The sequence below is a fragment of the Macaca mulatta genome, chromosome 8 (assembly GCF_049350105.2).
Source record: "Macaca mulatta isolate MMU2019108-1 chromosome 8, T2T-MMU8v2.0, whole genome shotgun sequence".
NCBI classification, from domain to species: domain Eukaryota; kingdom Metazoa; phylum Chordata; class Mammalia; order Primates; family Cercopithecidae; genus Macaca; species Macaca mulatta.
In genome coordinates this window covers 140,435,564-140,460,331 of record NC_133413.1, presented here as the reverse complement: position 1 = coordinate 140,460,331, position 24,768 = coordinate 140,435,564, and the positions used below count along the sequence as shown (strand labels likewise).

Below are 24,768 nucleotides of genomic sequence, written 5' to 3'. Positions count from 1 at the left end.
ATAGCCTCCTGTGTGTCTGGATCTTATATACCCATATGCAGTTGTTCAGTAGTGAGCTGTGGGTCCCATCAATCCAAAATGTACTTATACTCTGTAGTGTTTAAAACCAAAGATACTGCCCCTAAATTAGTCACTCTTATAATCCATTTTAGTAAAGGTTCCTCAGGAAGCTGATGATACTGATCTACAGAATGAAGCAGTTCCTTCACACTCTACCCTCTAGTTTCCATAGTTACTTAGTTTTGCCCGTTCTTCACGTTGACTACCTTCTTGGTAACCACAGGTCTCAGAGGTACTTTCTGTTGTCCCTGCATGGTTTTCACCTTTGTGGGTAACTTAAAGGCTAGTGGACTGAGCTCAGGCAGACCCACATCTGAGCTTAGTCCAGCCTCAAGTCCTGACCCAGCACCCTCTTTTATTTTAGCCATTATGGACAACAATAACCAAGGTATTAAATATTTCACTTTTTTCTTAGCTTGCATCTCTTTATGCATCCAGTGCACCAACTCCCAGGGAGTTGGATCCATCTCTGAATTCCACTGGTAACTTTTACCTTTAGTAACTTATCTCAACACAGCTGTGGCTTCATACCCCGAGTGACCACATGGCCACATAGGAATCCAAAGATTCCTGATCCCCCACCCTTTTATCCTTTCTCTTCTCAAACCACATGTTTCTGTGAGTCAGAGCTGTTCCAACAAATCCTGCTTCACTGATACCAAATGTGTGCTCCCAGCACACTGATTTTTATGTCACTATCAATATAAACCTTGATCAGATGCTTAGAAAGATATTTGGGTATAAAGGACAAAATGTAATGGTAGCATACACAACATGCCATAGTGTGCTATGTACACTCTTACCACCCTTTTGTGTATGAAAAGCTCTTAAGCAGAATAGGGGAAAACATTGGGTTCTTAATGAGATTAAAGCAGTGGGGCTGGGCACAGTGACTCACACCTGTAATCCAAGCACTTTGGGAGGCCCAAGCTGGAGGATCACCTGAGTCCAGAATTTTGAGACCAGCCTGGGCAACAGAGTGAGATGAGACCTTGCCTCTACAGAAATCTGAAAAATTAGCAGAGTGTGGTGGTATGCACCTGTGGTCCCAGCTACATGGGAAGCTGAGGCAGGAGGATCTCTTGAACCCAAGAGGTCGAGGTAGTAGTGAGCCATGTTTGCACCATTGCACTCCAGCCTGGGTGACAGAGTGAGACACTGTCAATCAATCAATAAAACAGTGGGCATCACATAGTGGATCTGAGTTCCTTTAGGGAATGGTCCCAACCTGACACAAGGAAAGCTGTAGGAGGCCTTGTGGCAGACTCACACTAAACTACATGTAGGTGTGACCACCACTCATCTAACTCTAGTATGGGGCACCCAACATTTCTGGATGCAAAACATGTATCCTAACTGTACTCAGGACTTTAGTACGCACTGCAGCAACATGCATGTTGCGTTAAACAACACTAACCCACCAGACAGAAAAGGGCCTTATAGGAGATAGGTGCAGGTCTGGGTATCCTGGAATAAGCTGAGTTTGCTTTCAATGAGGAGCAGAATTCAGAAGAAAATGCAGATTAGAGGGAGTTCTCTTCCAGGAGGAAGGCAAAAGGATAGGAGTCAGCCTGGAAAGATAAGGAGGTTTTGGCAGAGTGAGCCAGGCCGACTAAATAAACAGTGCTGAAGAGAATGCTAAGATGCAGCTTTGGGAAAGGGCCTGTACCCAGACCCAACAGGTCTTCACAATTTTAACACAAATAGAGGCTGAAGTGGCCATGGGGCAGTGACCCTCAGTCTTGGCTGCTGAGGCTCAGGGGCACACCTGTGGGACTCTTACGGCCTTCTGAATTTATGGAAGTTATCTGAGGGCACTTGCAGTTTACATCAATGTACTATGACTGCCCGTGCCTTTAGATTAGGGCAAAGTAAAACATGTTCTGCAGTGTCGTTGGTAGGTATAGGAACTATTCTAAACACCCATCGAATGAATGAAAGAAAGGAAAGGAAGGAAGGAAGCCAGGTATTGTGGCTCCAGCCTTTAATCCTAGCACTTTGGGAGGCTGAAGTGGGAGGATCACTTGAGCCCAGGAGTTCAAGACCTGCCTGGGCAATGAAGTGAGACCCTGTCTCTATTTAATTAGTAAAATTAACACCACCCATGTCCTGCCTGCAGGAGACAGGTGGGCTATGCTGTAACTAATAGCACCCAGTGGAAACTAGTCTCAGTACAATCCTGTGAGATGAGACATAGTGATTGGCTCTGCCTCTAATTAACTTTGAATCCAGAAATGACTGAGTCATGGCCATTGTTAACAACACCTGTCCTTAATAACATTTGTTATATGGCCAAGGGGAGATTTTATTGGGAAGGCAAAGGAAATACCTCTGTCATTCTTACTAATCTGTAATGAAGCTAAATTGTACCATGATTGTACCACAATATGGTGTAATACTGGGGGCGTTGGTAAGGTTCAGCTTCCTCGTGTAAATAAGCCTTATGATAATACTGATACGATCAGATGTATTGGGAGGTTGAGTTGAAGCCCCCTCAGGATGGAATGCCTGTGGAAAATGGCCCAAGAAGGAACTGGATCTAGCTAACCATCAGCTGATCTCTGTGCGAAACAGCTCTGCACAAGTTTATCCTAAGGTCCAATAGCAGTAGAACAAGGCGGGAAAGAACAATAAGGACCAAGGCAGAAAAGAACAGTGAGGTTAGTACACAATTATGAAAGTGTTTGTATGACTTCATAGGACAAATTAGTTATTTCTTTAAATCCATCCCTACCCACACTGACTTCTCCAGATTTTAGGTGGCAGCATTTTTGTAACTGTTTTATAAATGCTACAACAAATGTTCTGATAGACACATTTGTTTTGGTATAAGGGATCTGTGGTTGAAAACCAAGGAGCAGCCTATGGTGTTTTATATATATATATATTTGGAGCTGTAGGTATATATGTATTGGTATTCATCCACAGTTCCTAGTTCATAATGTCCACATCCCTTGTTACAGTCTTTTGTTGTAATGCTGGATGTGTTAGGCCTCAGGAAACAGAAACTCTCCTGCCCTCCTTTATGTGCCCAAGGCAGGACTGTAATCTTTTCCCATCTTGCCGACTGTGGGTTTGAGATCCTTCCCTAAGAGAGTCCTACCCTATACCCTGGGGGAAGGAATGCTGATGTCATGAAGCTACCATTAAAAACCCTAGAAGACTGGGTTCAGGGAGCTTCTAGAAAGCTAAACCCGTGGAGGCCAACAGGAAAGTGAAGAAGAACTCGTCCGCGTGCTGGGAGGGCGGCACACCCCCAAATCCACAGGTTCAGAAGCTCCTGTGCTCAAGACCCTTCCAGACCTCACCCTGTGTGTCTGTTCATCTGGCTGTTTATTCTTTAAAATATCCTTCTTAGGGCCAGGAGCTGTGGCCCTGAGAAGGCTCACACCTGTAATCCCAGCACTTAGGGAGGCCAAGGTGGGTGGATCACTTGAGCCCAGGAGTTGGAGACCAGCCGGGTAACATAATGAGACCTTGTGTCTACAGATTATAATAAAAAACAGAAATAGCTGGGCATGGTGACACGGGCCTGTAGTCCTAGCTGCTTGGGAGGCTGAGGTGGGAGGATAGCTTGAGCCTGGGAGACCAAGGCTGCAGTGAACCATGATTCTCACACACACACACACTTCTTAGTAAACTGATAAACTTAGGTAAGTGTTTCTCTGAGTTCTGTGAGCCACTCTAGCAAATCAGTCGAACCCCAGTTGAAGCCAACTGGTCAGAAATTCCAGAGGCCTGGGCTTGCGACTGGGCAGGAAGGTGGGAACATTCTGGGGAACTGAGCCTCAAGCTATGGGATCTAATGCTGTCTCCAGGTAGATGGTGTCAGAATTGGATTAGAGGACACCTGGCTGGTGTCCACTGCTTAGTGGTGGGGTGAGACCCCCACACATTTGGTCACAGAAGTTTTCTTCTGTGTTGATGATCGTTGTGGTGTGAGAGTGGAGGAAAAAGCACGATTAGAGGAGCGAGCTTTTCCCCACACAATGTCTCACAGGCTTCTCGACTTAAAACTGGAATACGGACTCTGACTCCACTCCAGACTGTTTCTCCCTCAGTGTCCCCGTCTGTTAAAGGCAGTGTCATTCTTCCAGATGTTCAGGTCTTAAAGCCTGACAGAGGTGCTTAATTAACTCTTTTTCTCTCACACACCACATCCTGTGCTTGCACAAATACTGTTTATTCCCCCTTCCACATCTATTTAAAACCCAGTCACTTCTCACCATCTCCACCGTTGTCACCCAGGATCAAATGAGTATCATCTCTTGTTTGGACAGTTGGAGCCTTCTACCCTGTCTGCCTGGAACCTTCAAACCTGGTCCTGCAGTCTGTTCTCAGCAGAATACTGGAGCCTTCCACATTCAATCACGTCACTTCTCTGTCCTGAGCCATCCGGTGGTTCTTCTCCCAACCCCCACCAGATATCAACATGGCTGATGTCCAGACCTCCTGCACATTTTTGACCTATTCTTGCAGTATCAGAGTGGCCTTCCCTGACCACACCCTCCTTGGTGGTCACTCTCTTCCTCCACACCCAGCCAGCACTCTGTTCTCCCTTCCCCTGCTTACCTGCCCTCACCCTCTGGTAACTGCATGTTTACTTGTCACCCTCTCGCAGATTGTGAGCTCCCAGCAGGCAGGGGCCTAGTCCTTTCCATCTGCTGTGTCCCAAGTGCCTGAAATGGTGCTGGGCACAGCATATGCCCAACAAATAGGGGTTGAATGGTAACCCTTTTCCTGTAAGTCTGAACTATCGTTGGGCTAGGAATCAACCATCCCTTACTCACTTTGTGACTTGGGAGGCTCCACGGCCTCCCTCGGTATCTTGGAAGATGGAGATGATGGTGATATCCACATCACGGGGCTGTTAAGAAGGTGAAGCTGGCCGGGCGCGGTGGCTCAAGCCTGTAATCCCAGCACTTTGGGAGGCCGAGACGGGCGGATCACGAGGTCAGGAGATCAAGACCATCCTGGCTAACACGGTGAAACCCCGTCTCTACTAAAAAAATACAAAAAACTAGCCGGGTGAGGTGGCGGGCGCCTGTAGTCCCAGCTACTCGGGAGGCTGAGGCAGGAGAATGGCGTGAACCCGGGAGGCGGAGCTTGCAGTGAGCCGAGATCCGGCCACTGCACTCCAGCCTGGGCGACAGAGCAAGACTCCGTCTCAAAAAAAAAAAAAAAAAAAAAAAAAAAAGAAGGTGAAGCTGCGTCATGCAGCACATCTCAAGGCCAGTCTCCTCTCCTTCCCTGCCCTGTGGTCCCATCTCTCTCCTGCCCAGAGTTGTATCACCTGGGCCAGTGTGCATTGAGGCCCTGACCAGCCTTGCCTCTTCCCTTCAAGGGTCTCAGACAGGTGCCAGCAGTCACATTGTCACACCAAAGCCAGGAGTGTGGAGAGAGGATGTGGGACAGGGTCTAGATACCTGAAGCTGGGGACAGCATGGCCATGCACATCTCTACTAAAAAATTAAAAATTAGCTGAAGTGTGGTGGCACATACCTGTGGTCCTAGCTACTCAGGAGGCTGAGACACGAATATCACTTGGAGACTGGGAGGTCAAGGTTGCAGTGAGCCCTGATTGCACCACTGCACTCCAGCCTCAGTAACAGAGGAAGACCCTGTCTCAATAGAACTAAAAAGAAAAATAAAAACTACCTGAAGTCTTACCACCCAAGATAACTGATGAATTAGTGTATATCTTTGGTCTTTTTTTCTCTGCTCTTTTTTAAAGTTTCTGTTTAATATTTTTGACATAATAAAAACATTTTTCATGCTATTAATTACACAACAGTATAATCTTTATTGGCTACATATCATTGTCGTTTGTTGGTTTGCTTTTTAAGACAGTCTCACTCTGTCACCCAGGCTGGAGTGCAATGGCACCGTCATAGTTCACTGCAGCCTTGGACTCCTGGGATCAAGCGATCCTCCAGTCTTAGTCTCCTGAGTAGCTAGGACTACAGGCATGTACCACCACACCTGACTAATTTTTATTTATTGTCCATACAATCCTCTGCATTCAGATGGGTGGCATTTTTTTCGTTATAAGCAGTACTGTGCCAAACACTGTAGCACAGACATCTGTGTATGACTTTGATCACTGTTTTAGGATAAATTCCTAGAGTTGGTGCTGCAGGTGAAGAGGCTGGGATATTTTGAAGATTTTCCATGCCTGGCACTTACAGTTTCTCTTGCCCCATCAGTGTGACTCACAGCCAAGGCCTTTCTAGCCCCACCACCGCAGGGATTCCCCCTAGCTTTTTCCCTCTTGACTGCCTGGCTCAGATTGTTTCTTAGCCAATTTCAGGCTTCCAAGAGAAGAATGCGATTGATGTAAATTTACTATTAGAGCCAAACCACCTCAGCTGAAGTTTAGGAACCAGCCCGTGAGCAGGGTGCCCCTTGATTTTGATTTTTTTAGAGATACAACTAGACAGGTCATGGGCAGAAACAGCCCCAGTACAGCCTGTGACATTTACAACATGAGGTTTATCTGTTTCTTCTCCTTCTTTAAGAATGTCTTTCTGAATGCATTATATTTTTAGGATCAAATTCCTAGTGTGAGTCACTCAGTGTGCCTTAGTCAGCTGTTTCCTCCCTGAGAGCATGCTATGTGCTTGGCCCCTATGCCAGGAGCCAAAGTTACAAAAATGAGTGAAACAGGAATGTAATACTGTAATAGGGCCTTAAAGAACCCTAACAGTGATGGTAGTGCTACTACATAATGCTTACAGCGTGCCAGGACCTGTCAGTAAATTCTTTGCATATATTAACCCATGTAATCTGCATGCCAACCCTTTGAAGTAGGGTTTTAAGAGATGAGTAAATTGCAGCACAGAGAGGTTGTGTAATTTGCCTAAATTCACACAGCTAGTAAGCGGTAGAACTGGAATTGGAGACATGTCCATAGTTTTCTAAGTACCAAGAGCTGTGCAAAGAGCTATGGGAATGGGTCAACAAATTGATACATTTCCTAAGCTGTGCATACTATGCAGCCATTAAACAGAACAAAAAAGAACTGATTTGGAACTCTCCTAAACATATTAAGTGGGAGAAAAGCAAAGTTTCAGACAAAGTATGTATCCCTTGTATGGTTTTTAAAAGACATAGCACATGCATGTGTATCACCAAAATGTAACCGAAGTTAAGAGACAGGGGCACAGAGAGAGAGAAGAAGCCTTTTGTTGCTTCTCTTACATACTGCATGAATCATGTAAAATGGGGAGAAATCATAATAAATTATGATACAGCTGTAGAATGGAATAGAATGCACCATTCAAAATTATATGTGACTAGTAAATAATTTTTAGTAACATGACAAATACTGTTGCTAAAATGGTATTAGATAAAAGCAAGTAAAAGTTGTATCTATAGAAAATATATAGGAAAATTAAAAGGAGCTATATAAAATAATTTTAAATGGCTACATTTAGGTGTTAGGCTTAAGAACTCTGTACTTTCCGATTCTCTGCAATCTGTTTCTGCGTGTTTTTTTTAATTCTGGATAAATGTAGACATCTTGTTCTTACATGATTGAAGCCTGAAGTCTTGAATTGTAGCGCTTTCCAGGCTTTCAGACACTGTCTTTGTGAAGCGCCTGGGGGACCTGGCCCCTGAGTCCATCCATTTCAAGTGCTCACTGTAGGCCAGTTCCCTTCATGATGATGGCGCCTCTTTTAGGTGACTGACAGGAAAGCAGCCCTTCCCACCAATGACCTCCCTGTTTTTGATTGCTTCCACAGTGGCACTAAGGAAAACAGATCATCTCTCCATAGACAAATCCAACATCCCGCCCGAAATCTTTCAGAAATCATCACAGTTGGCAGAGTTGCCACAAAAACCACCACCTGGAGACCTGCCCCCGAAGCCCACAGAACTGGCCCCCAGGCCCCAAGTTGGAGATTTGCCACCCAAGCCAGGAGAACTGCCCCCCAAACCACAGCTGGGGGACCTGCCACCCAAACCCCAGCTCTCAGACTTACCTCCCAAACCACAGATGAAGGACCTTCCCCCCAAACCACAGCTGGGAGACCTGCTAGCAAAATCCCAGACTGGAGATGTCTCACCCAAGGCTCAGCAACCCTCTGAGGTCACACCGAAGTCACACCCATTGGATCTGTCCCCAAATGTGCAGTCCAGAGATGCCATCCAAAAGCAAGCATCTGAAGACTCCAATGACCTCACGCCTACTCTGCCAGAGACGCCTGTACCACTGCCCAGAAAAATCAATACGGTGGGTGGGACCAGTGTTCAGGCCCTTAGGAACCCTATGCCGCACTTTGCAAGTTGGTGGGAGGGCGAGTGCTCCAACTTACACAAGAAAAAGCGAGAGCTTGCTCACCTGACCCTTATGTGCTCTGGTTCAAGCATGATGGTGGATTGGAGCCTGTGGGTTACAAACTCAGGCTTTAGGCTCCAGCAGACGGCTTCAAGTCCTGGCTTCAGTGCCTAACATAGCTGTACAACCTTGGCAAGTTACTTTCTCTGAGCCTTACTTTCTTCACATACAAAAAGGAGCTAATATAACATCTGAGCTCACAGATGATTAAATACAGTGACAAATGAGTAGCACTTGGCTGGCACCTAGACCACTCAGCAAGTAGTCACTCTTATCTAGGAACCTTGAGGATGAAACTTTTCTTTTCCTGAGGGTCGTGAGAAAGCAGTTTCCCTCTCAGATGTCTGGGTATTCTTTTTTTTTTTTTTTTTTTTTTTTTTTTTTGAGAAGGGCTTGCTCTGTCTCCCAGGCTAGAGTGCAGTGGTGCGATCACAGCTCACTGCAGCCTCAATCTACTAGGCTCAGGTGATCCTCTTACCTCAACCTCCTGAGGAGCTGGGACCACAGGTGCGCATCACCACACCTGGCTTTTTTTAATATTTTTGATAGAGATGGGGTTTTGCCATGTCGCCCAGGCTGGTCTCGAACTCCTGGGCTCAAGCAATCCTCCCACCTTGGTCTCTCAAAGTGCTAAGATTACAGGCGTGAGCCACTGCGCCTGGCTCCCTGAGTATCTGCTGAGTCAGACCTTCTCACTGCATCTTCCTAAAGGAATTGGAGATAGAGCTCTTGATATAATAGAATAGCATAGAATTTTGTAGAAATCTCATATTCTGTCATTTTCATGAAGTGTTTCCTACTGTATATCAATTTTATTTTAATATAAGTGATTTTATTCCTCACATTCTTTGTGGAGATGTGGTACTCCAGGAAGATGTCACATGCTTTTTATCTGGAACATAGCTGCCCTCCCACCAGGGCACCAGCTCCCCAGGAGGGGGAGCACAGTCAACAGGGAAACCAAAAGTTCTCCCACTGCACATGGCAGTTCTACCCCCCTCACATTCTGTTATACACAGTACCCAGCACTTTGGGAAGAGGTAAGTGAATTGCTTGAGGCCAGAAGTTCAGTGATCACACCACTACACTCCAACCTGGGTGACAGTACAAGACCCTGTCTCAAAAAAATTAAAACGAGGCTGGGTGCAGTGGCTCACTTCTGTAATTCCAGCACTTTGGGAGGCCAAAGTGGGAGGTTCCCTTGAGCCCAGGATTCATGAGCAGCCTGGGCAACATACGGAGAACCCATTTCTTTAAAAAATAAAAATTAATTAGCTGGGCATGGTGGCACATGCCTGCTATCCCAGCTACTTGGGAGGCTGAGGCGGGAAGATTGCTTGAGCCCTGGAGATCAAGGCTGCAGTGAGCGTGATCATGCCACTGCACTCTAGCCTGGGCAACAGAGTGAAACCCCTTCTCAAAAAAAAAAAGTTACAATAAAAGTATGTCATATCAATACTTAAATTAAGAAAAATAAAACCCATCTTCCTGTAGGTTGGAGGCTGCCGTGTCTGATGGTAGATACTTCTAGTATTCAAAAGGGAACTCTTCATGACTCCCAAGCACCACTTACGCAAAATTTTCATTTCATGCTACACACTATACAGTTTTATTATGTCATTTAATCTCCGCGTTATAAATTAACACACTACAGGCCTCTCAGTTGCTCACGCAGTCACTGCCACAGTTCTGCCAGGCTTCTCCAGCCCACTCGCACAGGCCCTGAAGGGAGCTCAGAAAGCAGCTGGAACTATCAGGGTGATTAAAGGAGAAACCAGGGGACAGAGAGGAAGAGTCACTCCACCCAAAACATTTAAACAGACAGCTTGCTTTTTTTAAAATTGCCAATTAGCTGGGTGCAAAACAAACAACCCATCGCTTAGAAGGTGACACCTCTATTTTCACTTTTCTGTTTGCAAAGAACTGGAAGTTCAACAAATAAATGCTCAAATCAAAACTGATCAAAAATTAAAACTGTTTTAGGAACTACATAGACTTCTCCTAGCCCCAGGCCGATCCTGCTGTGTTTAACCAGCATGTACTGACTTGCTCTTTTGCATGAGGGGACTGACAAATTTGTTTATGCTGCACATTCAGTATGTCGAAGCTGCACATTTTGCTTTACGTCATGTTTCCTAAAAACATTTTTAGACTCTGCTGTCATTCTGCAAGCTGATGTGGGTTGGGAGGGTACCGAGTGCTTGATGTTTTTTGGTGAAGCTGAATTTTGATCCCTACCCATAGTGTTTGCTTTCTGGTGAAAATAACTTGTTGATGCCCAATCACCAATGCGGGGCCACACTGATGATGGGGGGAGAGGAAGGGCCTGTGGTTCCTTAAGAGCACACAGTATACCGGGCACCTGGCAGGCACTCTTCCCGCCCTTCAAGGGTGAGGAAATCAAGGCTCAGCCAGGTTAAGTTACTTGCCCAAGGTCAACCATTTTACAAAGAACCGCTGCTCTTTTTTTCCATTCAGGCCATTCTTTCAATTAAAACCCAGTTTCTTTCTTTAAGGGGAAAAATAAAGTGAGGCGGGTGAAGACCATTTATGACTGCCAGGCGGACAACGATGACGAGCTCACATTCATCGAGGGAGAAGTGATTATCGTCACAGGGGAAGAGGACCAGGAGTGGTGGGTACGTACGAATCCATCCACTTCATTGGTACATTCATACAGCATGCCTTGGCAGGCACCACATGGGAGCCTACAAACAGTGCAGTAAAAGAGGTCCCTTGAGCTGTATCACTCACCCAACAGCCATTGAATGCAGTATTCTCAATTGTATTTTCTGTGTCACACACTATTACATGCTAGAAAAACAGCCATGGAGCTGGCCGGGCACGGTGGCTCACACCTGTAACTCCAGCACTTTGGGAGGCCAAGGCAGATGGATCACGAGGTCAGGAGTTCGAGACCAGCCTGGCCAGCAGGTGAAACCCCGTCTCTACTAAAAATAAAAAAAATTCGCCAGGCATGATGGCGTGCGCCCGTAGTCCCAGCTACTCGGGAGGCCAAGGCAGGAGAATCACTTGAACCCGGGAGGCAGAGGTTGCACTACGCTACAGCCTGGGCAACAGAGTAAGACTCCGTCTGAAAAAAAAAAAAAACAGCCATGGGGCTTTGAAGACAGGTCAAGAGAATTCACATTTGTATGTGCTTTACCCACGGTATCATGTAACCTTGTAAATTGTAGGCATTTTCTGATTTTTCAGATAAAAAACTAAAGCAGAAAAAAGTTGAGCATGTTGCCTGTGCTCCCTCAACCAGTAAGCAGGCTAAGTCAAGATTCTGGATCGGCCCTGACCCCAGAGCCTATATGCTTTGCTCACCATTCCACACTGTCCCCAGGCTGGGAATCAGAAGGCCGGAGTTCCTGCTCAGGCTAAGCAGTTGACAAGTCCTCAGGCTCCATTCTTAATCCAGTCTGCAGTTCTTTCTTTGTCAAATAGGCCAAGACACCTTCTCCATGTAATGTTAGGAAAAGATTAAATGAAAATATCTATGAAAACTCCTTTTACATTAAAACCTGCAGCCCAGGCATCAGGAGGGAAAGACATCAGCATCCTCATAGGCCTTGCTGGGTACTCAGGCTATCAGTGACCTGTGAGGGCAGTCCGCACATCTGTTAATTTTCAGGTTGCCAGGGAGTAAGTCCCGATGGGAACGGCTAGTCCAAGGTACAGTGAACAAGCCCCCTCTTCTGCTTTCCTTGTTGATCATTTCCTGCCATCAGGCTGAAAATTCCCCTTCCTTGGCAGCCTGAGCCCCCTACTGCCAAGAGGGATTCAGTTTTGTCTGCCAGGAAGGGACCTGAGGCTCGCCATTGAGCCAGCAGTACCTAAGAATGCCCAGAAATACATGTGTATATAATGTGTGCACACACCCGTATGCATGGACACACATTCACCTTGACTTTTCTTCCTTCAGGCCTAAACAGTGACGTCAGATTTTTTTTTTTTTTTTTTTTTTTTGAGACGGAGCCTCGCTCTGTCGCCCAGGCTAGAGTGCAGTGGCTGGATCTCAGCTCACTGCAAGCTCCGCCTCCCGGGTTTATGCTATTCTCCTGCCTCAGCCTCCTAAGTAGCTGGGACTACAGGCGCCCGCCACCTCGCCCAGCTAGTTTTTTTTTTTTTTTTTGTATTTTTAGTAGAGACGGGGTTTCACCATGTTAGCCAGGATGGTCTCGATCTCCTGACCTCGTGATCCGCCCGTCTCGGCCTCCCAAAGTGCTGGGATTACAGGCTTGAGCCACCGCGCCCGGCCCAGATTCTTAATCACAGCTCTAAGGATTTTGTTTGGACTCAACTGGGGCAATTTTGCCCTCCAGTACATTTACAACATCTGGAAATATTGTCAGGACCAAGGAAGGGGGTTGCTACCAACACCTAGTAGATGGAAGCCAGGGATGCCACTAAACATCCTCCAGTACTCAAGGAGCCCCCACAAGCAAGGATGCCAGTAGCACCGTGGTTGAGAAACCCTGAACTAAAGGGATCAGCCTAGGGGGGCCCAGGGGGTGCCTTCAGCCTCTGTCAGCAGAGTGGGGCCTGCCCCTGGCATGAAGCCTGTCAGAGAGCCCATTTAGTCTCATGACGAGGAGGTGGGGTCTGAAGCCCCCCGCGTGAATCAGTTACAAGCTCTGTGGGCCTTGGATAAATAAAGCATGTCCCTACTGTAAGCCTCACTTTCCCTCTGAAAAATGGGACATGATTATTCATTTCTCACAAGGATGTTGAGGAACTCACTTTGTAATCTGTTAATATTATTAGAATCAGGCAGTGATCATGTTCTTTGCTAAGCAACTGATGACTACAGCAGAGATACCTGAGGGCAGTCGGAAGCTGTCATTGGTGTCCCTAGCATCATTCCTAGGGAACATTGTGTGTGCCACCATTACATGCCTCGCCAGACGTAAAGATGGTGCCACACACATCCTAACTGTGATGTGAAATTCACAAAGACCTCACACATGCACGATGCCAACTAAGACCACATGTGGTAGGTAGGCAGGCCTTCAGGAGAGCTGGGCGGGCCTGGTTGACTCTGTTCCACTCTTAAAACCACCTTCCTCCCTATCGATTTGGCATTGGAAGCCAATGTGCACGATTTTGTTTCTTCTGTTGAAGGCCCATTACGTGATTTTCTTTAGTGCAATCAATACTGATCTAATTGAAGTAATTAGAAAATTTTTACAGGTAACTGTGGCTTACAGGCCAATGCAGCAGACAATAAGATTGCCACTGGCCACCATCAGTCTCAAACTTTCACAGTATTCTTCCTCCACAGTAACCAGAAAACAAGTGATACTACATAGCGGCCTTTTCATATGCTTTTTTTTTCTTTTTTAAATGGATCACACAAGCCTGGAAAGAAGGGATTTTTGTAGCTCCACTTTACAGAGAAGAGACTTAGCAAGGTGTGTCTGAGGTCACCCAGCTGTAAAGGCAGCCAGGCACCCTGGTTCAGAGCAAGGACTCTAGAGCCCCATGCCTGTGGGAGAGCATGTCACCTCTCTGGGCCACTGTCCCTTCATCTGTAAAATGAAGATTGTAAACTGTGTAAGAAATATCCACCTCTGGGGGTTGCTGTGTGGGTGCAGCAAGATCCACATAGAATGCTGAGCATATTGGAAGTTCTGTCGTTTGCTGTTTCCTTATGTAGTTTATGACCGTTAAGCTCTCTGTAGTTCACTGAAGGGTGGGAAGAAGGGTAAGCCTGGGATTCCACCCCCAGGTCTGTGGGCAGACTGGGCTGGGCTCTTACCCATTGGGCTTGTCATGGGGCCACTGCCTGCTGCCTCCATCCTGACCACTCTCTTTTCTCCCTGCAGATTGGCCACATCGAAGGACAGCCTGAAAGGAAGGGGGTCTTTCCAGTGTCCTTTGTTCATATCCTGTCTGACTAGCAAAAAGCAGAACCTTAAGATTGTCCACATCCTTCATGCAAGACTGCTGCCTCCATGTAACCCTGGGCACAGTGTGTATATAGCTGCTGTTACAGAGTAAGAAACTCATGGAAGGGCCACCTCAGGAGGGGGATATAGTGTGTGTTGTAAATATCCTGTGGTCTTCTGCCTTCGCCAGTATGAGGGTAGCCTCGGACCCGGCGCGCCTTACTGGTTTGCCAAAGCCATCCTTGGCATCTAGCACTTGCATCTCTCTATGCTGTTTTACAAGCAAACAAACAAAAATAGGAGTATAGGAACTGCTGACTTTGCAAATAGAAGTGGTCTCCAGCAACCGTTGAAAGGCATAGAATTGACTCTGTGTTCCTAACAATGCAGTATTCTCAATTGTGTTACTGAAAATGCAACATTAGCAAAGAGGTGGGTTCTGTTTTCCAGGTGAAACTTTTAGCTCCATGACAGACCAGCCTGTAGTTATCTGTGTACACAGTTTACAGCTACAAAAACCTACTTTGGTATTTATTACAGAAAAGTGCTCAGTTAAATGTAAGTATTATTCCTTCAGCAAAATATTCACTGACCCAAAACTCTTTGTGGCATTTTACAATGCACACAGCCTCATGCAAGTTTAGACAAGTGGATTTATACTGTCTTATGAGTGCCCGCCCCTGATATATTACCTCATTATGCAAAAATAACATATCTTTCATGACTATTTTGACAAAAGTTTAAAACACATATGAAGTTCAACTTTCAGGAACCAAGGACTGCCAGAAAATATTAGCCTCTACATTATGCATGCATTTAGAAGCTTACCTGAAATCTGCCTTTTATAAAGGAATAGTATGGATAAGTGGAATTGTACATTTTTTAAACTTGATTGCCATTAAAGCAGAAATTATAAGGTTGCAACAATATTTGTTTCTAGTCATTGGCTTTCTCAAGAGTATGGATTGACATTGTGTTATGAATGCACATCCCTCAGATGTGTTGAAGCATCCATTGCATCCATTTTCTATTATTTCTTTAGTTTTGTTCTTGGACAAATTTAAACTTTTAAAAGATTCTTCAAGATGAATTTAAAAGTCAACCCTTCACACAGTTTCCCTACTGTATGTAGAATCCAGGTGCTGAAACCAAGTGTTTCTTTTCCCATGCTCTTTGTTAAACCCCAATTATAGATAATTTTTCCAGTCTTAAGCTCTGTCCACCTTCAAGTCAATTCATAACCAAGTTTTTGAACGCTGCTATGAATTGCACTGTGAAAAGCACTCTTCCCTCTAAGTTTTCTTTTCATCCCAGCCATGTTTATCAGATCCTTAAGAACACTGTATTTCAGTCTTTTACATCAGTCTGAATTTTGGAAAAGAACGCAATAGTTGTACTCCACAGTCAGTGAAACTGTTCCCCGAGTCCGAGGCTCATGTGTCATTCTGGCACTACATTTGCTTAAATTGCTATTTTGGCAACAGCACAGAAAACTAATATTTTTAAGCAGAGAATCTTGGCAATGAGTGAGAGATGTTAATTTCACAGAAGCACAACTCCCAACCCAACCCTTAGGAAAAGCCGTCTTCCATCGTTACAGTGCTTAGTGAATATTAATTTAGTTCTGCTTAAGTGGTTGCTATACAAACTTTGAATAGCCACCTAATAAATAAACCTTGCATGACAAACCTGCAAAATATTTTATCAGCTGTTATTGGAAAGTGATTTTAAGCAATTGCTTCCTCAGTGTCAGGGCACATGTGAATTTCCACACCAAACTGAGAGCATGAGGAACCAGTTGACATGCTGGGGTGACTGGCAGCTTTAGCAGCCTCGGTACTGAAGCCACACCAGTGTCAGGATGGAAGTCAGAATCTGAGGTTGCTCAGTGTCCCAGTCATTCATTTACACATTTTAACTTGCATTAAAGAGCTCTTCATTTTTGTGGCCTAGACTCTTTTCACTGATCTCAAAATAAACTGTTTTTTTTTTTAAAAGAAAAAAAACACACATACACAAAAGCTGCATGTTTAAAATTACATGGAGTTAGTGTCTATTCTTTTTCCCCTTTTGCAGCAACTTACACAGCATTTTTAATACATTTTTTTTCTAGTTTTTTTGTTCGGTTTTGTTTTCCATCAGGAATTTGAGTTCTCTCTAACCCAGCTTACTGTGGGACATATGGGACATAGGAAAACTCGGTAGATATACCTTTGGTGATCTTGTTGAGTTTAAGTCTGATCTTGATCTTAAACTCAGTAAGCCACTATCTGCAATTTTGTACATTATATAGTATTTTGAAGATATGGAACCTTATGAAAAAAAATAGCAAATTAGTTCTTTTTCCCCCAGAGGGGAAAGTTATGTTCTGCAAATAGTGTGTATCTTATTTTACTGTTGAACAGCAATTGCTATTTATTTTTTTATTGCCTAGAACTTCAACATGTTGTATAGGAATCCTGTAGTGCCACTAGTTAAATGCCGAATTTTCATCTGGATGTTATCATCAAACATCAGTACACTTGTCATTTCACATGTGTTTAATGTGACAGTTTTTCAGTACTGTATGTGTTAATTTCTACTTTTTTTAATATTTAAAATTGCTTTTAAATAAACATATTCTCAGTTGATCCCAAACTTCTGAAATCAGGCCATTTTGTGAGTTGTTCACTACCCTGCTGACAGGAGAGAATCAAGGCTTCCTCTGGCTGTGCTTTCGGCTGTATACATAACACAGCAAACACACGGCACTGTGTGTGTCACTCCAACCCTTGTCAGCAATCACTCTGGATACATGAAAGTTTGTGGTACTTGCCCCAGCTTACAAACTGTGGGCCTTCAGACCCTTTCTGTCCTCCACCTTCCGCCTTCCGCCTCCACCACGTCCACTTCTGTGCCTGTCCATGTGAACAGAGCAGGAAGAAGGTGGAGGGGCACGAGGCTTACATGTTGCCATGTGGACAGCACTTAGACTGAGCGCCATGTGTTTGCTTCTGTCACATAGCTGTCACGGCTAGTGCTGCCACGCAGTGGAGCAGACCTGGTCCAGCCACTCTGCCTGCATTAACCCCCTGAATCCTTTGCAAGCCAGGAGAAGCGTGAACCCCTCAGCTTTACAGAACTTACAAATGAGGCTCAGAGACATTCATTCACACACAAGAGATGTGTGGCTTGTAAATCACTAAGGCGGGAGTGCACACAGGTGGTTCTGGCGCCAAGGCCATACTCGGGATTCCCACTGCCCGGAAGACCCTCTCTGTTATGGAGAACCACTGCGGCATGGAGGACCCCGAAGTTCTGGTCTCGGCATTTCTTCTATCGTCTTTCATGAAAGTTGGTAGACGTGGCTGGGCGTGGTGGCTCATGCCTGTGTTCCCAGCACTTTGGGAGGCCAAGACAGGTGGATCAGCTGAGGTTGGGAGTTCGAGACCAGCCTGGCCAACATAGCAAAACCCCATCGCTACTAAAAATACAAAAAGTTAGCTGGGTGTGGTGGCTCACACCTGTGATTCCCAGCTACTCGGGAGGTTGAGGTGGGAGAATTGCTTGAACCCGGGAGGCAGAGTTTGCAGTGAGTGAAGATCATGCCACTACACTCCATTCTGGACGACAGCAAGACGCTGTCAAAAAAAAAAAAAAAAAAAAGTTGGTAGACATAATGTGCCTATTCACAGTCCAAGACAAACCCTTCAAACATGTGCTACCAGGGGAAATGGGCTTGGGCATGGAAGCCAGCGGCTTTCTGTCGGGATGTTTCTGGGAAAAACTAACATAGTGACCTGGATAATCCAGGGAGAGGCGAAGCCAGCTTTTCATCTGATGACAAAACGTTCCTTCACGTCGGTTGTGTGGTTTTAAGCCTGAAACAGCGTCTGTCTGGAACTGGCGTCCTCCCTCGCCACCTGCTGACTCTGTTGAAAGCAGCCCCTGCCTTATCCACCAGCTCCAAGGTGAGGCCCGGAACTGGAGGCCTACCCCTGTCTCCACCTCAGGTCCTTGGAGGGCTTACTGTGCTTGGGCCCATGTTTCCTTTACATGCGTTTAGTCTTTGGCCGGGCGCGTGACACCATTAGGCACATTCCCACAGTTGAGTGATGGGCAGCCATGTGGACCCAGGTCCTTGTGGCCCCAGCCACAGCCCCCTACTCTCCACACCCTCTTTCTTCTCCCCTCCCCTAACCCTGTGCCCACTTCTATTGTTTTTTTTCCTTTTTGTAGACAGGATCTTACTTTGTTGCCCAGTCAGGTCTTAAACTCCTGGGCTCACATCATCTTCCCACCTGAGTCTCCCAAAGTGCTGGGATTACAGGCATGAGCCACCATGCCCAGCCCAGCCCCCTGCTGGGTACTGTTGCAGGCTTGAATGTGTGTGTGTGGCAGGGGTGCAGTGGTGGTGGCAGCAATGCTCATTACTGAGATCATTTAACCTGTTCTCCTCTGCCCCCCGTGTGTTCTCTGCCCCCCGTGCGTTCTCTTCTGCCCCCCATGTGTTCTCTGGCCCCCATGTGTTCTCTGCCCCTGCCCCTCCCCGCCGTGTGTTCTCCTCCGACCCCATGGAAATCTTTTATTCTCCCCGTAATGCACTATGTGGGTAATTTGGAGTGAATGGGCTCACATCTCTAGCAGGGGTGTCTGAGCATGTGTCCCTCCCACAGAGGAGTGGCCTCTCCAGCCAGTTGCCTGGGATGGAGGTGAAGTCCACTAAATTAGGTCACCTTACTGTTACACACCTGAGGCTCGCATATTCCACAAGCATTCCATTTTTGTCTAGACAGTGCCAGGCCTTTGATTGCAAAGACAGCCCCATATTCTGTCCCTGAGAAGTGGAGAGAGACGGGTAAGTAATGACTATAGAGTTCACCTGGCAGGGAGCTGCCTGGAGAAAGGGGCGTAGCTCATCCTAGGGGCCTGCACACATTGAGCTCCTGCAAAGCTGCTGGGACGATGTGGCATCCCTGCAACAGATGGAGCAGACAGGAGAAGGAAACAGCGGACTAAAGGCAGGCAGGCCTAGCCCCAAAGTCCCTGTGCTGTACTGAGGAGCACTCCATGGAGGCAGATCCATGGACCAGCGGTGGCTCATCCTACTGAGGGGTCCACGGGGGCTGAGCATCAGGCCAAGAGCTTTAGCAGCACGATTGCAGTTCTCAGCAGCACTGTGAGGCAGGAACGATTATTTTCCCCGTTCACAGATTAGGAGACTGTTGCTCAGAGCAGCTGAGTCGTGACTTGCCAAAAAGTCAAGTCACTCATGAAGGGTGGAGGCAAGAATTTTGAGCCCTGACATCAGGGTTCAGCCTTGCAGCTCCTGGCCACAACCCTGTGCTGCCTCTTGGCTTCTGCTGGTCAAAGCTGGCCTGTCCCGGCCCTCTACCATTAGGTCAGCACCAGGGAGGGGTGAACCATGAAGTGTAATGAAGTTCCAGACTCGGAAATTAAGGCGTTTCTCACAACATGTCATGGACAGCCACTGGGCACTTGGGAGCTAGAGGTGGAGCTGGCACACAGGGTGACCTGGTGCACGCACAATGTGAGTGACTGAGAAGAAAGCAGAGTGTGCGTGTCTGTGTGTGAGCACAGCAGCCCATACAGAAACACTTGAGCTCCTGAAAACAGGAATTAAAGCTCAGATAAACAGCTGTTTTGCAAACTCTTACCACAGAGCAAACCCTAGTCTGAGGCTCAGGAGGCCAAAACTTTGACCTTCTGCAAAACCGCCAGGGGAGAAGCCTTATTTGGCTTCACACTTCAACAGAATTTAAAACTTTATAGCTCTGAGAAAATTTGAGGGCACAAGATGGCCAATGTGTCACATGCACACTGGCCTAAAATATATTAGGGCCAGGTTTTCACATTTTGGCAGCATCACCTGAGGTCCCCAGTGCCGGCAGATTCCAAGTCTCAGGAAGGGCTCGAGAATTTGCATTTAGTCAGCATCCCTGGGTGGGGACTCAGGTCGCTCGTGGCCCACCTTGAAGTCCCTGAGACTCTGGAACTGACATCACAAGGGAGGATTACCTGGAATCCATACGGGGCCCCTTCTAATAGTGGAGAGAACCCTCATCCTGGGCTCAGTGCTTATAGAACTACAGCTGTCTTTTTCCTGCTTTGTTAAGATGCAGTGAAAAGAACACAGAAGCCGGGTAAAGTGGCTCATGCGTGTAATCCCAGCACTTTGGGAAGCTGAGGCGGGAGGATCACTTGACCCCAGCATTCAAGACCAGCCTAGGCAACATGGTGAGACCTCATCTCTATGGAAAAGTTTTAAAATTAGCCGACATGGTGGTGCACACCTGTGATCCCAGCTACTCAGGAGGCTGAGGTGGGAGGATTGCTTGAGCCTAGGAAGTCAAGGCTGCAGTGAGCCATGATCGCACCACTGCACTCCAGCCTGGGCAACAGAGCAAGACCCTGTCTCAAAAAAAGAAAAGGACACACAATTTGGAGTTTGACAGACCTAGTTCACCTTCTGCTTTGGTCACTTACCAGCAAATGTGCGCAACAGATACTTATTGAGATGCCCACATGTGAACAGCCATCTCTGTAACCTTTGGCACATGGCTTAAGCTCTGAGCCTCAAGGTCCCTTAGATGTGACACTCAGCTTGGGAGTCTGTGGGCTGCAAGTGGAACAGTGCTCAGTGACCTGCGCAGTGCTGCGTGACCGTCTCTATAAAGCTAGACACACGCTGTCCATGCCCAGCCACTGGCTTCTCCGTGGAGTGTGAACTGGATGCGGGGCCTGGGGCCTTTCGTCGCCGGCAGCATAGCTTCTGTTCATCCCTAAGTGTGGCAGCTTGGTAGCCTGGCTGGGCCAGCCACAGCCATTTGTTACCTGGGTCCAGAGGGATTGGATCAGGGGAGGGTAAGAGTCTGGACTATGAAATCAGAAAACAATGCGCTGAGCCTTAACCTCTTCAAGCCTCAGCGTTTTTCCTTTGCCCCAATGGGATAATGGTAGTCTTAGTATCATAGAATTAGCGTGATAAATGACATCAGTTATGGGATGCTGCATGTAACCTGCTTGTCCTAGTGCCTAACACAGTAGCACAGAATACTAATCCGTAGCACTCACCACTTCAGAAATGATGAGAACTTGCACACTGACCACCATGTGCAAAATAAAAAGAATAAAATGACTAGAACTTTGAAAACTCCTCACCTTCCCCAGTGACAAGTGAGAAATTACAGACGTAAACCTCCTCTGTGCTTGACCTGCAGTTGGTGAGTATTTCTTGAATGATGAGTACATGAAACCAGTCAGAAATAACGAGCAGAGCGCCCGCTGTTGAAAGGGGCGGAGTCTGGGGAGTCACGTTAGCTACTCTCCTTTCAAAGGCATGGGCAGCACCCGCCCCCAACCGAGGGCCAAAGCCGGGGAGCCTCTGAGCCACATTGGCTCTACCCACTTAGGCTGCATATTGCTGACTCCCACCCAGGAAACAGGCTGCTTGACAATGGACCTCTTTTTATGGTGCGCTAAGCCGCTGAACAAAGATTCACAAGAATACATTGTCTGAATGTGCAAGCCCGGTTCCTGCTCAGCTGGAAGCACTTAGAAACGTCAGACACCGAGACTACCCTGGCTGGCTCCACCTCCAGTTACCAGATACTTCCCTATCTGAAGCTCCTTTTATGGCTCTGCCACCCTAAGTGAGCTCTGAAGATGGAGGAACAGCGGTGCCCCCAGGGTTACCCATCAACTAGTTCCAGTGGCCTGGGGTTTACTTTCCCATGCAAAACCCAGGCCCAGTCTGGTCTGCACCAGAGTGGAAGATGCCAGAGTGGTGACCCCGCTTGCTTGCAAGGAGAGGGAAGTTAAGGGCATGGAACAGGAGACAGAACAGGAACAGAGTCACAGTGAAGTCAGCTACATAGCTCCTCAAGCTGAACATACTCGTGTTCTGTGACCCATAGATTCGTGAGTGGAAATGTGACATACATTGGCCAAAGACGTGCACTAGAATGTCCGTAGCAGTCCTGTTTGCAACAGTAAAACCTGCAGGTTACTCGAATATCCACCCACAGTGAAATATATAAATATATATAAATTGGGGACTATTCATACAATGTATTCAGTAACGGGAATGAGCACTCTCTAACCACATGCAGTGACGTGGATGAATTTCCTAACATTGCATGCAAGAAGTCAGACTCAAAAGAATTCCCTCTTCGATTCCACTTAATGTGGAAAAATAAGCAATCTGTGCAGTTACAAGTCAGAACAGACCGGACGCAGTAACTCACACCTGTAATCCCAGCACTTTGGGTGGCCAAAGCGGGTGGATCACCTGAGGTTAGGAGTTCGAGACCAGGCTGGCCGACATGGCAAAATCCCGTCTCTACCAGAAATACAAAAAATTAGCCGGGCGTGGTGGCGGGCACCTGTAATCCTAGCTACTGGGGAGGCTGAGGAAGGACAATAACTTGAACCCAGGAGGCAGAGGTTGCAGTGAGCTGAGGTTGCATCCTTGCACTCCAGCCTGGGCAACAAGAGTAAAACTCCATCTCGAAACAGAAAAATAATAAAGTCAGAACAGTTGTTACCTTTGGGTAAACACTAGAAGAGGACACTGGAGGAAGGGTTTGGGGGTGAAGACACTGTTCTCTTTCTTTGGGTGCTGGTCACAAAGGTCAGTTCAGTTTGTGAAAATTCCATCAAGCCATTCACTGCTAATACATGCGCTTTTCTCTACGTGTGTTATCCCCACAGATAAGCTGGTAAATGTTTAACTCTGAAACAAAATGTGTTTTAATTAAAAAGCCCTTAATTGTAGCCTTTGTCAATTCCTGTGGTGTAAATAGTTCTACCATGGTTGGTTGCATGCTGCCAATGTGGTGTCAATTCTGAGTTGGGCAAAGAGACATATGATTGGTTCTTGCAAGTTCAGTTGAGCCAGCTCCAGGAGACGACTGGTTATACTTCAACAAAGAGATCTTTTGAAAAGTAAAGTCTTCGAAAATGAGAGGTGAAATAGTGCTGGACGGGGTATGTTACTTCTTGCTTGGTACCCTACTAGCACACCCATCACCTACTTCCCCACCTCCCTTTACTCTTAAAAAAAAAAAAGCTTACCTTTATTGAGATAGAATTCATATATCATACATTAACTCATTTAAAGTGTTCCTTTTGTTTGTTTATTTTTGAGATAGGGTCTTTCTCTCCCAGACTGGAGTACAGTGGCATGATCACTGCTCACTGCAGCCTCAACCTCCTAGGCTCCAGCGATCCTCCCACCTCAGCCTCCCCAGTAGCTGGGATTAGAGGCAGGCAGCACCATACGAGGCTAACGTTTAACATTTGTGCAGATACAGGGTTTCACTACGTTGCCCAGGCGGGCCTCAAACTCCTGGGCTCAAGGGATCCTCCCATCTCAGCCTCCAAAAGTGCTGGGATTACAGGCATGAGTCACCACACCAGGCCTAAAGTGTACATTTAATGCTTTTTGATATACATGCAGAATTGTGCAATCATCACCATAATTTTAGAACATTTTCATCACCCCAAAAATAAGACCCCTATGCATCTCACTCCCCATCTTCCCCAACCCCTGGCGATCACTAATCTCCTTCCTGTTTCTGCAGATTCGTCTCTTTTGGAGACGATTCCTAGAAATGGAATCAGATGGTAGGTGGGCCTCTGTGACCAGCCTCTTTCACTCACCATAATGTTTTCAAGGTTTTTCCATGTTGTAGCATTTATCGGTATTTTATTTCTTTTCTTCCTCAAATAATGAGACAGTATTTCATTTCTTTTTAGTACCAGATAGTACTTTGTTGTATGCATATACTACATTTTGTTTTTCCGCTGATGGACATTTGGGCTGCTTCCACCTTTTTTGACTATTAGGAATAATGCTGCTATGAAATTTGTGTACATATTTTTTTGTGTGGATGTTGGTTTTCATTTCTTTTTGGTTGGTTGGTTGGTTGTTTGTAATGGAGTCTCACTCTGTCGCTCAGGCTGGAGTGCAGTGGCACAGTCTCGGCTCACTGCAACCTCTGCCTCCCGGGTTCAGGTGATTCTCCTGCCTCAGCCTCCCAAGTAGCTGGGATTACAGGTGTGCACCACCACACCCAGGTAATTTTTGTATTTTTAGTAGAAATGGGGTTTTGCCACATTGACCAGGCTGGTCTCAAACTCCTGACCTCAGGCGATCTGCCTGCCTGGGCCTCCCCAAGCGTTGGGATTACAGGTGTGAGTCACTGCGTCCTGCCGGTTTTCATTTCTTACATACACATTTTAGTAGTGGAATTGCTGGGTTATAGATAATTCTATGTGTAACCTTCTGAGGAACTGCCAGACTATATTCCAAAGTGGCGACACCATTTTCCCAGCACTTTGGGAAGCTTCCCAAGAAGAGAAATCCCTCCCAAAGTGCTGGGATTACAGGCACGAGCCACTGCACCTGACCCAGAGCGTTCTCAATGGCTTATAACTACTTTTTTTTTTTTCCACTTTTTTGATCAT

At 46.4% G+C, this 24,768-nt stretch overlaps 1 protein-coding gene across 4 annotated transcripts in view; it reads left to right on the top strand.

The window, feature by feature from the left end:
* The window catches only part of ASAP1 (ArfGAP with SH3 domain, ankyrin repeat and PH domain 1), a 395,945-nt gene extending 379,010 nt beyond the window's left edge, over positions 1-16,935 (top strand). For all 4 annotated transcript variants that reach the window (XM_077944032.1, XM_077944031.1, XM_015145993.3 and 1 more), the window contains 3 exons: positions 7,806-8,296; positions 10,918-11,040; positions 14,236-16,935. In XM_077944032.1, coding sequence (XP_077800158.1) covers positions 7,806-8,296; positions 10,918-11,040; positions 14,236-14,310 — 689 coding nt within the window. In that variant the 3' untranslated portion in view covers positions 14,311-16,935. The remainder of the gene's footprint in view (positions 1-7,805; positions 8,297-10,917; positions 11,041-14,235) is intronic.
* Positions 16,936-24,768: the final 7,833 nt, after the last annotated feature.